The sequence below is a fragment of the Sesamum indicum genome, linkage group LG3, assembly GCF_026168435.1.
Source record: "Sesamum indicum cultivar Baizhima isolate 11 linkage group LG3, ASM2616843v1, whole genome shotgun sequence".
NCBI lineage: Eukaryota > Viridiplantae > Streptophyta > Magnoliopsida > Lamiales > Pedaliaceae > Sesamum > Sesamum indicum.
This window is the reverse complement of record NC_142659.1, coordinates 25,607,814-25,621,384: the sequence shown is the minus strand read 5'-3', so window position 1 is coordinate 25,621,384 and position 13,571 is coordinate 25,607,814. Positions and strand designations below refer to the sequence as shown.

General features: G+C 34.7%; 1 protein-coding gene across 2 annotated transcripts; it reads right to left on the bottom strand.

The window, feature by feature from the left end:
- Positions 1-5,719: 5,719 nt before the first annotated feature.
- Positions 5,720-12,654, bottom strand: LOC105158769 (serine/threonine-protein kinase rio2-like). 2 transcript variants are annotated; one of them, XM_011075627.3, is made up of 12 exons: positions 12,353-12,652; positions 12,179-12,225; positions 11,995-12,065; positions 11,580-11,693; positions 11,317-11,492; positions 11,111-11,199; positions 10,068-10,185; positions 9,765-9,838; positions 9,603-9,650; positions 8,385-8,553; positions 7,221-7,349; positions 5,720-6,381 (listed from the first exon to the last, which is right to left on the bottom strand). In XM_011075627.3, the coding sequence occupies exons 1-12, from the start codon at positions 12,434-12,436 to the stop codon at positions 6,034-6,036; spliced, it is 1,467 nt and encodes a 488-aa protein (XP_011073929.1). In that variant the 5' UTR covers positions 12,437-12,652; the 3' UTR covers positions 5,720-6,033. The 2 variants fall into 2 exon arrangements, with proteins under 2 accessions (XP_011073929.1, XP_088735337.1); XM_088879211.1 differs by lacking the exon at positions 7,221-7,349 and having other exon boundaries at positions 12,353-12,654.
- Between the last annotated feature and the right edge of the window lie 917 nt (positions 12,655-13,571).

Below are 13,571 nucleotides of genomic sequence, written 5' to 3'. Positions count from 1 at the left end.
TTTTTTTTTTTTTTTTTTTTATGATGATGAATGCTTTTGTAGTTCGTGTCAATTGCTTTGTAAACATGAAGTTGCTCTTGTCTCCTTTTCAAGATGTTAAGAGCTTCAGATACGGTATATCCTGTGAAAGGTCAGGCAAATAACTAACTGATCGCCATTATTGTTTGGCTTTTGCAGCCAATCCTGAAAGTCGTTGTTATGGTCTCAACTTATCCAAGGACAAGACCTAAATGTAAACTGCAAGTTTTGACTTGCGTGAAATCAGATTGTTCGCATAAATACCATTCTTTTAAGGGATAATTACATTTACACCCCCTGATCTATAGTCTATCTACACAAACCATCTTGTCTTTTGTATAATTACAAAAACTATAGATCAATGAGTCTCAATGTAATTATCCCTTATTTTAATCTAAGAGAAAAGGATTCTTACAACTTTGTGGCATTTCATGAGAACTTACCTTGTTTGTTCAATTTGTTGGCACTCTAGGCAAATTCTATTAATTGCTTATATTTAGCATTCAGTGTTTTGTACATGTTCAGGATCCTCTGCATCTGCTTCAGATTCAACTTTATTTCACCCGTATCTTGAAATCTATTTATAGAAACCAAGCTTGAAACTTGTGTATAGCTAAACAGAAATATGTTTTGTGTTGGCCTTTAAGTTTTTTCCTTTGTTTCAACTGATGTGATTGTGATTAAGCTGTCATTTAATATCGATCAAAGAGTTCATGGTGGACGACATAATTATGCTTTTTTAGTTGATTCCCAACATATTTGTTTTCCGAAGTTAGGATTTGGATGCAACTGTGTTAGGTTTCCAATATTGATGTTGGCTTTTCTCTTTTTCATTTTATCATAATTTAGAATTAAAAGGTTGCACCAGTGTGATGTTCTTGTTTTGTTGGTGCCTAGATTAAGACAGTAAAAGAGTTCTGATGTTTGGCAACACTGAGCCAATTGTTTTATAATTTTTAACTAACCAGCAGTCATGGTTAAAGCTTGAACTCTGGAAATACGTGACCATGAATGAATTGGTTAAAGCTTTATGCTATGTGGTACTGCAGTATGAGAGTTAGGAGTCTATTGACTGCCCTGTGACAGTAAGCAATTGAAATCATTACAAAGTCTGGCATCTTGATATATCATGCTCTGATAATTTGGACTGGGAAATGTGGGAAACATGACCCCAAAGTAAAGAGATTTGTATATGGAACAGGAACAGGGCAGATCATTAGCACATTTAAAATCTGTCATTTGCCCTTGTTTGGTTTTGTTTTTATTCACTTTTTAATTTTCAGTGTTTTCAAGTGAATTTTTGTTCTTGTATCGGAAAACAAGTGAATTTTTGTTCTTGTATCGGAAATGAAAATATGTATTCTGATGATGGTTTTTCGTTACGAGTAGATGTGGTAAAATGGAAAATGTGTTTGGGATTAGTTATTTGCAATAGTTCCTCCCAGGGCCGAACCAATATTAGAATGTGAAAATTGAGAAGAAAGAGGAAAGTAAAAATTGGTGACATGATTTGAAAAATAGAGAAATTGAAGTAGTACTTTTTCTCTCTACTTTTTATTTTTCTTGTATTTTATTTCTTGTCAATTCTATGTATTCTAATTATTTTCTGCTTGTCTAATTATTATCCATTTTGTTGTACGTCACTTCTTCATTAAGGGCTCTTGGCACTCGAATCAGTTCAATAGAATTTTCTTTTTGTGTTTGGTATTCAATAGTTGTGAATTGTTAATGTGATGTATGTTAAATATGTAGCTGATGTGAATTTTGTAATTATATCGTGGTTGGAGTTTTATGATTATAATTTAGTATGGTAAATGATTAGTTTTAATATTATTAATGATTTTCTATTATATTTTTTTATTTTTATTAGTTTTCATAATTATAAATATTTGCCCATAAGCTTTACAAATCCATCATACAAAGGTTTGATATTTTCATCTTTGAAGAAAAATGCAAATTGTAGATTCTAAGTACCATTTTGTTTCTAAAAACAGCATTTTCTTTATCCATCCTCAGACCGATTGGATTGTGCAGGTTTCTGTATTGGTGGGTTTGGCCTTGGAGAGAGTATGGACGAACGCCCTGCTCTTCTCAATGCTATTTCAGTAGAAAGTCATTAGTCCCATGCTGATATCTTCTTTGCATTACTGTTGTACGATTTAAAAGAAAGGCATTGCTTCACAAGAGAAGCGGTTTATGATATCTGTGAACCTCCGAGATTATGTATAGGATAAAAAGTCCATATCATCAATAAATTCCCTCAAAGTCACGTATCATGTAAAAAATTAGGTGTTGCAGATTTTTGAGATGGAGAATTTCAAGAGAAAAATGGTGTAATCTGTAAAGGAAACATTAAATTGGCAACTTCCATATTTAAGGCGTAGTATAGATTCAATTTTGCTCATGCTTATATTTGTTGTTTTGGTCTTTAGTTTCATTACTATCTCTTACTGCACTCTTATAATTTGATGCAATCTGGTTAAACTACTTCAAAAATCTATATGCATCGCATTTTTCATCTTTGGTGTGTGTCTTGGGGTTTCAAAAAGATATTAATATTTGTATATCCATGTATTAGTGTAGTTGGTGAAACTTCCTTGTTAAGCCTATTCTATTGATGATGCTGTGCATTAGTACATTGAAAGTTACATGTATTACTGCAGGGAACCATAACGACTCTCTCTTCAACAGGGTTGAATATGTTAACTAGAGTTGCAAAGTTACACTTGGCTAAAAACATGGCTGTATCAGTAAATATTTCTTCTTTGGGTTTAGCAAGTTCCTACGGCAAATTCCCATGGCATAAATCTTGAGGAATTGATGAATTGCATCCTTGGGTGGTTTACATATTAGATTTTAAATATATGTCTAGAAGGCAAAACCAAAAAACTGTTGATACATTGTTTCTGATATTAAAAGTGAAGTTAACTAGCAGTAAGACTGCATGAAAAGAAATTCCAAGCCCGGAAGCATTGTGTTTTAAGTGGTAGACAGAGTAGCTGTTAAAGATGATATTATTTGATGAAGATTTGTAGAGGAACAGCCCTTGAAGAAAGTAAGGTTCTCTGGTTGACCATATTGCTTTGATGCAGGGTAGTATGATAAAGGGAAAAATAAAATCTGCTAAGATATTCATATTGATCCTAATTGATAATTGATTTACTTCAAATGATGCTACTGTTATTTTAGTGACGTTCTACTCTTATTAATGCATTTGTTTATCTGTATAAGTTGGCATATTCTTATGTGCTTAGTCATTTCTTTTCTTGTACCGGAGGAAAAGCCACGCCAAATATGTGGTCTTGGACTTGCAGGTATTCACTAATCTTATATTTACCATTTGTTTGCCTCTTTCCTTGAATCTCTCCATCTCAAAGTTTTGCAGCTTGAGTAGGTCCACAGGTTTGTATTTGATCCAACATATAAGACCTTTGTTGTATTTGATCCACCATATCGACTCTTAGGCACCTGCACTTTTGGTTATGATGGAATAATTTGTTTGCATGGACCCTCCTTTTTCTAGTTTTTAGACCTTGACTGTCATTGATCTTCATCTGCTTAGCTATTCTGCAGAGGAAGTCTTGCAAGGTGTTGCTGCCGGCGTTGACCTATTTGACTCCACGTATGTATCGGAGCTTGGCAACACTATTTCCTCTCTCCTTTGCTCCCCCAAATTATGTTTTTTTTTATTTATATGAATAATAATTCTCATCATTATTATTATATTTTAAGCAAAACTCTGAAATGATACAATGTTTGACAGATATATTTACCATCTCACACTAGGAGGCTTCGCACTTACATTTCCTTGGGATGATATTACGAAATGTTGTTCTGATGGTACAATGGCACAAAGATCAATTTCAAAGCAACTGTTTACATGTTAGTTTCTTTAATATCCTGTCTAAGTCTGAGCTGTCCTCACTATAGTTGACATGTGCTGCATGCTGAAACAAGTATTGCCACATCAAAGTCTACTTTGTTCTGAAACAAACATTTGGTGATATTATCTTATTTGCGTACAGTCCGTTGCCTCTTAATATACTATGAGATCTGTACAATTATGGAACTTTATACGAGTGCTCAGCTGTGGTGCAGGAAACAAGAACCTAACATTTTATCTGGTTTAGAGTCCCACTGGATGAGTTTATTAGAAAGAGGCTTTCTGGAGGAGTGTCCCTAGTTATTGCTTTGTCCTGCTAGATTTTCCTGTTATTACTTATTCATCTGCAGTGTTGAAATTGATTGTTACCATTTAAAGATGCTTTTCATATTTCTTCTAATTTGTTTTTACATCACCAATTCTAGAGGGATGCAAGTGCTACACACGTCAGAATCACACAAAGGCGTACATAAACCACTTGTTTAACGTGCACGAGATGTTGGCACAGATTCTATTACAAATGTAAGTACTGACTCCTTGCCCATGGCAGTTGCATTATTTGCTGGTAATGTATTCCTAACATGATGTCTCTTCCATATATCCAGTCATAACACTCACCACTATCTGGGATTCTTCCATGTGGTAAGAGAAGCAATAAAGAGAGGAACATTTCAGGAATTTCGCCAAAATTTTGTAGAAAGTAGGCGTGACCATATATTTGCTGCTGCTTTGGGTGCATGATTTTCACTGTTTGGATGCTGTTAATGCCTCCTGACAAAAGGAGGATAAGAGGCATATGGATTGACTGCTCAGTTGTTGCAATGTTGCACTAAGACAGTCTGCTGCCAAATGAATGATAAGAAGTTGTAGTAGTTGTAATTATTCCAACCTGATTTCATTTTTGGATTGTACTAAGAATCAATTCTCTTTAGCCATTTAACTTCGTGAAAATGACCAAAGAGGTTGTATCTCCCGTTATGTCAAAAACACACACTTAGCGAGAATTTTGATATGTATCTTATTGCTTCACAACTTTTACATTAATTGAAGAATATTTTGCATTTGTTTAATTATATTTTATTTTATATTGATATCATATTCTCCATCATAGTGTGGTTCATACCAATTCAGGAAATCAGCTTCAGATAGTAGAATTTTTTTTCAAGATTTGTTGCTGTATCAATAATCTTCAGTCTTTTCTCATTTAGAGAGATTTTTTCTTTTCTATATTCAATTGAGTATAAGTGTTTGAGTAAATCATTTCTTATGTGACAACAGCAAGGACAATTGTAAGTCAAGAAATGCAAATGGGAAAACAAGAAACTCCAACAGAGGACATCTTTTCTCTAGTCCAGTGAATTGATTCAGCTTATATAATCCCATGCTGGCATTTCATTACATTTACTCCTTTGTAATTGTACTTTAACCGCCATTTTCCAAGATATTATCAACAGTACGTTGACTAATAAAATATAATGATTCATGAGATGAATGGCACTTGAAACTTTATTTAAAATCTTCCGTATGTGATTGTTTGTATAATTATTCAATCAGCCAGCAAAATTTTATGATTCAACCACAACTGAAGGTACGCACCTGTCAACTAGGCAACTTCACATGCAAAATTGATCGCTCACAGGCCACAACTCATGGTTCACAAGGCCAGCCCAAGCTGACTTCACATCTCTACTTTCTTTTATCTTTTCCATTTTTGTACGTGATTCAACACACCATGCCTGTTACGAAACACAAAGATACTAAAGGGAACTGGCACCTCCAACGAGTGGCAAGCATTACTCAAGCCTCACTAAGACAACATTTAGTAGAAACTGCAAACAAAATTTATAAGAATTTAATCAAACACGCTGATATACTTCCTCCCATCGTCTCTGGAACTATATGAAGACCTATTAAATATTACATGGCATGTATATATGTAGGCTGTGAGCAAGGGGAAGCGCAATAAAGCATAATTATCTTTGCTGGTTCACTTGACAGCCACCACTGGAGCAGTATCCACACAAGTCTCACTGCTGGTTGAAGTGTGAATGCAGCCTTACATAAGTCTTCATTGACTCCGACTCCATTCAGTAACCAATTTCTGTAAAATTCCCTTCACTCTTAGTTATAACTTACCAGCTACTTAATTGTTTTTGGATCTTTGAATTGTGAGAGGACCTTCCACCTTTGTCCTTGTAAGCGTTTCTAGAAGTTATAACCTTCCTCCTACCACGGGCTGCTTGGATGGCCCGTTGTCTTTGTTTACTCAGACGCTTTACGAGTTCAGGGTCATCATCAGTCTGCTCATCTTCTTCAGAATCATGCCCTCGCTTTACCTGTGCCTCATCCCCAGCATTATTCTCATGCTCAAGTCTGTTTTTGTGGGGCTTATGTCCTTTTCCGCTATGTTCCTTTGAAGTATCTTGATCCATAATATATTGACGGTTCTCCAAATTACCTTCAGGCAAATCATCTTCTCCCTGCAAATCCAATTTTTTCTTTCAAGAGAGAAAGATACAATTCTAAACATAGAAAATAAAAAACAAACCCGTGGAAAACATTGTAAAGTAATTGATAACGACAGAATTAAGTCTGTAAGAGTAAGTTCCACTTCTGTCATGAATGTGTAATAAATTTCTGAATTACACCTTTGGGGTGTGAATTTTTTAATATAAAATGAAATTTGGCCCAATCAATAAACTCATCCAGCCTTGTTCTGAATGACACCACTGCCAAATTTTGTGGCAGCTCGGGTGCTATTCATGGATTCTTTTGTGCTGTAGGTAGAATGTCTAACACATAACCAAATAGCTTAGCATACAGGTGACCATAAGAAATAAAGAGATGCCAGCTGCAGATGACTAACTGTTAAAGAACACAAGGAGGGAAGCCATTTGCCCAACCCACAAAACCTAGGATACCAGGACATAATGCATGCTTCTGTACTCTCTTTTCCTTTTCCTTGTAGATATTGTTAAGTCGAACTTTATTATGATCATCATCCTTAAGTATCATATTCACGGCTGATTTCCTTCCCTTTCTCACCTTCTCATTAGGACCAGAACCTCGTATAGTTGAAAGGTACAATAGTTGTCATCATGACATTGAGCTCTATAAGAGGATGATTATGGGTGGCGCTTAGTTACAGTTTTCTAAATTATAAAGTTCATTATTTCTGAAGCATCATTTCAATCCTGTCACGCATCAAGCAGAAAACAATATAAAGAGATGTCTACAATCTACAAATTTCAACTGCTCCCGAAGTCTTCATAGGAAACGTAAAATGACAGTCTTTGAGGAAAAATGTATGAATGTTTACCTCTCTAACCAAACTCAAGGACTCAAAATTTTTTATAATGTCATCATTTGTCTGATCAACAATTGCTTGTTCATCTTCAGTTTCTTCAGAATCAGATCCCGGATCTTCCTCGGCATCCCCATCAACAAACTGCATGATAAAGATCAAAATAGAAGCCATTTCAGCAGCCAAAAACGTCATGCTTTAGCACCAAATTCCATGAAGCATGCCAATACTACCAGTGACAATTATATGACTCCAATTGAAAATGGTAGAGTTTGCGTAGTCACCAAAGAGAAAATATGATTTATGACATAGAATCACTACTACAGAAATATATCATTTATATGAAAAGGTGAAAACCTTAAATTTCAAATATCATACCTCAGGATTTTTTGACAGATAATTTAACCTATTGTCTTAACAAAAAACTACAAGTAGAAATCCAATACCAATGATGACAATAGAAATGAAAATCTGAAATTAGCTGAGATAAGACTCAGTAAATATAGGGTGATTCTAGTCCAATATAATTACTAAAGAAATGCCATGTGAAGTATATAGGTCAGAAATACCCAGAAGAACATAATTTCAATTATCCCATCATAATATGGGTTGTCTCAGAAGTGGCTTCAAGGACCAAAGCTGGTTGAATGAAGCAGAAAAGAGCATGCAGAGTTCCAGCATTGACCTTGAACTTAGAACCGAAACCTGTAGGACAACTATTAGACTAGCTACGTTCATTGAGCCTTATATATTGAGCTATTTAGGGGGAAACATTCACATTGTAATTTAGATTAAGAAATCAAACAAAAGTACTAAAAGGAAAAAAGATACAGTAAGCAATGATATAGGTAAGTTAGCTGATTTCAACAGTATATTCATAGCAACGGACTGCACATCTTCCATAAAGGTCTACTGAAGCACCATTTGTTATTGATAAATCTCAGGAAGAAGGGCAACTCTATTGCATCAAACAAGATAGTTATAGGACAAGCAAGCCTTTAAGCTTTAACTTATGCAATGACGCTATACAGCAGCGTGGGAGATATTATAGTAATGGATGCTGTAGTCCGAAGCATTGAAATTTAAATTGTATAGGATAAACATGTACTTTTGTTGCTACTTTATAGCAAAAAGCATCCTCTTAAGAGACACTTGACAGAGGAAAGACTAAAGTTGTACCTTCTCTATATCATCTTGATCCTTTCTAGTGAAACCACTTGCTTCAAGTTCCTTGTCCAGGAAACCAGAAGCTTTCTTTATGTCCGAGAACTGAGGCCTGCAATCTTCATCAGATTGGACTTCTGAATCGTCATGTTCAACTTCATTTTCATCAGAATTGATGTTGAACCTAATTGAAATACCAAAATGAAGAAAAAGTACGGACCATAGTCATATTATGTACAGGGATGGAACTTGCATTTCATAATCAGGAATATATAAAGCCCATGTTTGGATTCTAAGACGTATTTAACTCCAATTGTTTGAATACAATATATTTCTCTCTTCTCCTTTCTCTTCCTTTCTACTCCTATCTGTAAGCAAGAACTACATTGTACAAGATCAGAGAGAATATTTAATATCCTTCTTCACCGAATACTAAACTCAGGGTTCACAAGGTGCAACCACTTTCAACAATATATTCAACATAATTACCAACTTATTAGGAATTAAAAATGTTTCTTCTAAACCAAATTAATTTGTCAACCATATTGGTTGCACTAAGAAATATGATTCACAGCATAGCAACAAAAATCAAACAAGTCATTGCCTTTCACCTGAGAAGATGGAAAGACCACAAAGACAAGCTTGACTAATAAGGTAGACCAAAATCTTTGCACTTCAGTCATCATTGGATGCTTACATGCATTACTGGATTCTATCAAATTAGAATGCACAACTACGATGGTGTTTGGGTCAGCTTATAAGCTTTTCAAACCATCTTATAACATCTATCAATGAATGCACAACTAAGATGGTGTTTGGGGTCAGCTTATAAGCTTTTTAAATTATCTTATAACATATTTGAAGCTTATAAGATATTACAAATTGTTTGGTAAACTTTTTTAGAGAAAGAGTTTATAAGTTGGTATCTTATCTTACCCAAACACTTCAAGAACTTGCTTTCAAAATAAAATTTGACATCTTAGAAAAACATGTTATAAGATGTATAAGCTTATAAGATCTTTTAGATAATCTTAGCCAAACACACTTTAAATGTTGGTGGGTCACAATGCCATTGAGCCAATACAACACATTTAACTGGTCATGCTTCTAAAAAGTTGCCAAATAACATGAGATAAAAATTGCACTATCTGAACAAAAAGAAAACAGAAAATACTCATTTACTCATTTTTCCATGTTACAACTCAAGAATTGGTTTTGAAATAGTCCACTAACCTCTTTCTAAAGAACTTAAATATGCATTCAACATCACGATCAAAGTACCTGAAAATGGGGAAATTAGTTTCAGATATAGATAAAATGCCCATACGAATGCACCCCAATCTTAGCATAAACAACTAGCATAAAAGGGTAGTGTGGATGGTGAGCACATCATACATCTTGGCGTTTCGATGAGAAACTGAAACCATTTGCGGAAAATCAATCATTGTAACCTTCTCATCCTCATCAATCTAGAAAAAGGAAAATAGGTAAAAGGAAATTAGATTCCATAATGCATGAAAAAATTGTGTAAAACTGATGCCTTGAGAACAACAGAAAAAGTCTTAGCCAACAGAGAGGAGCATGTATTAAGATACTATACCAGTTCCAAAAAGCCAGGCAGACTGGGTCTTATGAATCGACTATAATAAAATTCAAAAGAACAAATGAATGTGCTATGAAAGTGCTTCAGTAGTGTACCATGATATTGAATTCATTGAAATCGCAGTGAATAAGTCCATGCTCTGCCAGGCGAACAATAAGTTCAAGGATTGTTTCAAAGACCGTGTCTGGGTTTTGCAATTGCTTAACCTGCACACTGCATGAAGCAGGATCTTACATGCTGTGTGAATCCAAGCATCATGAAGACCTCAGTAGAAATTATTGGACAAGAGAAAACAAGTAGTTGTCGTTCATTTTATTTCTCCCTTGGAGAAGGGGTTGGTTTGGAAGGAGAAATCACGGAGAGACACATCAAACACCTAAGCAAATTAAGAATAAATGCTCCACACATCAACAGTCAATTCTACTTGGATAACCAGCAAAAACAAGAAACAATAATGATATTTTGTGATTCATGGGATGAGATCTTCACCAGTTCTGTATCATCCCTACTTCCGAGCACACTTAGCCATCTGAATGCATCAAACAGTCACTATGCAAGTGATTAGGTCCTAAAATAATATTAATTCACATCGCTGCAGTTGCCTGTCCTCATTCAAGAGTCAATTTCAGCCCCACTATATTTTGGTTTCAGGATTGTTTCAGAATATGCTCATGCAATCACTAGTTCCAGTTTCGGAGACCACTACTCCAGAAAGCTATTGTCAACATCATTACAGATCTAGAGTATCTATATTAGCTCTATCATCCACATCTTTGCAGAACAAACTTCACTATGCTAGTCCTTTATCAGTCAACATCCACAGCAACTTGGTACAAGATCATATACTCCTTTAAGGTAATTTACAAAGTACAAACCAGCGCTCATGAATATTATTTCAAAATCAGAATCACCCTCTCAAGATTCTCATTCTCCTAGATTATAGACCACGATTAGAAAATATAAATGAGGTATTTGTTCTTTGAAATGGTAATTTAGTAGCATCCATCACAATAATTCACTCGCCATACATCTATGTGGTCACTTTTTACTTAGACTGCGATCGAGTTACTATATACATGACAACAAAAACCTTCATTATATGGTAGCATACACAAGGCATTCAGTGCTTAACACTTACAGCGGATAACCTTGGATGAGTGACATGATGACACAATGCCGATTGCAATCCACAGCATGTGGAACAGGAAAACCGTGTTCGTCCAAAGCCTGCCCAGGAGAAGCCAACCCAAATAAGACTGATTTGATGCAAGCAATAGCACTTTTTTTCTTACTTCCAACAATGCAAATAAGTTTCAACTAAAAGAATATCTAGAGTAATCAAACCTTCATAAATGCAAACTCCTTGAGAGCAGCAAGCCGTGACAAGTACAGCCAATTATAGCTACTACGGTGCCTCAAATAATCACGTTTAGACTTGACTGCCCTGAAAGATACCCTACCAAGCCTATGCAGCTTCATGGCAAGAACTGTGCCATCCTCCGTAGCGACCTCAAAAATATCTTGAAAACAGGATCATAAATCAAGAATGATTTCCAGACTGAAAAAAATATATAAGAAAACATCAAATGGATGCAAGGCAATGATACCAGATTCCTTTCCCACACCAATTTGACGACCAACCGCAGCAAAAACTCCACGGTTAACCAATGTCTTAATTGCAAGAAAGTCATAGCCCAAATATGTCAGCCGGAAACCATCATCTACACCAAGTGTATGCTACATTCAGATTTATTCGAAGTACATAAACAGCAACTGAAAGAAAAGCTCAACTCAAAATCTGGGAATTATCAAGGAAATTTATTCATACATCTTTATGAAAGGAATTAATTACGTGATCAAGAAATCACATTTAGAAACAAAGGACTTCCACCAAATTAACAAGAAAAAGTGCTCATTAAGCAATAACATATATGGTACTATTCTCAACAAAGATAGCAGCAAAAGTAACCTCCAACAGTTGCTTACAAACTACAAATAACAGAGTAAGAGTTGAGAACTAACATTTGGAAGAATCATGATGCAAGAGTTTGTGCTTAAGCAAATTCTTCAAAACTTTATAGGTGCCACCATGCCTACATGTGAACGCATACAGAAGATCAGCATATTTAACACAAGACTAAAACTTAATCAGAAACTAACGAAGTTAATAAATGAGAAATCAAACATGAACCAGCCAATAACTCACTTGAGGGACGCGATTCTGTCAATCAACTCCGACGGTACAATGTCATGCTAAACCCTCCAATCACATTAAAAAAAGAAACATATTTTATTATCTAAGCAGTAAACAAAATCATGGTAGTAGATATTCTATAGGAAAAACTGGGAAAAAAAAACATTTGTAGGAGAAAAGACAAACATTCCGCATGCCCATCTCGACGGCGGTAAGAACCCTGAAATCATCTTTGGAGAGGTATCTCAGCGCGTCCACATCCAACTTCATCTTTTCTTTGCAATTTCACTTTCACAAAGCAATTACACGCTATCCAGAGAAAATAAGCCGACTTCAACGAACTACAGTGGGCCGGAGAACGCAGCGACACAACGGTGGCGGAGGCTGCGGGGTACAGAAGGGAGTGTGGGGTGGGCCGGAGAACGCAGCGACACAACGGTGGCGGAGGCTGCGTGTTTGAGCAATGTGCTTCTTTCTTATAGTATGTATGTATATATATGTCTATAGCAAATATCAAACGTTATTGGGTTGACATAGGAAAACGGGCTTTGTGGTGATATTATAATAACATTATGGATAGTTAGTGTAATTATATATAAATTTTTTATAATTTAAAAAAATAAATTTAGAATTCTTAATTTTAATTCGTTCAATAAACAGATTGTGTTTTATTTTTTTACAATCCAATAAATAGATCTTTTATTAGTAAAATTTAGGGTAATTACAACCATCCTTTTAAAATTTGGTAAAATTATAAATACCTTTTTAAATAATTTTATAATTTTATATGTATATATATGTCTAGAATTTGCATTTTTCTTTCAAAAATGAAAATATCAAACCTTTGTATGATGGCTTTGTAAAGCTTATGAGCAAATATTTATAATTATGAAAATTAATAAAAATAAACAAAAATAGAAAATCATTAATAAAATTTAAACTAATCATTTACCGTACTAACTTATAATCATAAAACTCCAACCACGATATAATTACAAAATTTCCATCAGCTACATATTTAACATACATCACATTACACAACAATTGAATACTAAAACACAAAAAGAAAATTCTATTAAACTGATTCCAGTGCCAAGAGCCCTTAATGAAGAAGTGACACCATCAAATGTCAATGATTGTTGATTCATTCAACTCTACAACAAAATGGATAATAATTAGACAAGCAAAAAATAATTAGAATACATAGAATTGACAATAAATAAAAATACAAGTAAAATAAAAGGTAGAGAAAGAAAAAGTACTACTTCAATTTCTCTATTTTTCAAATCATGTCACCAATTTTTACTTTCCTCTTTCTTCTCAATTTTCACATTCTAACTTTTCCCCCGGTTCGGCCCTGGGAGAAACTATCGCAAATAACTAATCCCAAATACATTTTTCATTT

Bases quoted from the DNA above. Each gene is read 5' to 3' on its own strand.
- LOC105158769 (XM_011075627.3), bottom strand. From the start codon at position 12,436: ATGAAGTTGGATGTGGACGCGCTGAGATACCTCTCCAAAGATGATTTC. The intron at 9,839-10,067 runs GTACACTACTGA...TCCTTTTTCTAG, and splicing joins TCAATGAATTCAATATCATG to ATTGATGAGGATGAGAAGGT. The intron at 9,651-9,764 runs GTATGATGTGCT...CCCCATTTTCAG, and splicing joins TCTCATCGAAACGCCAAGAT to GTACTTTGATCGTGATGTTG.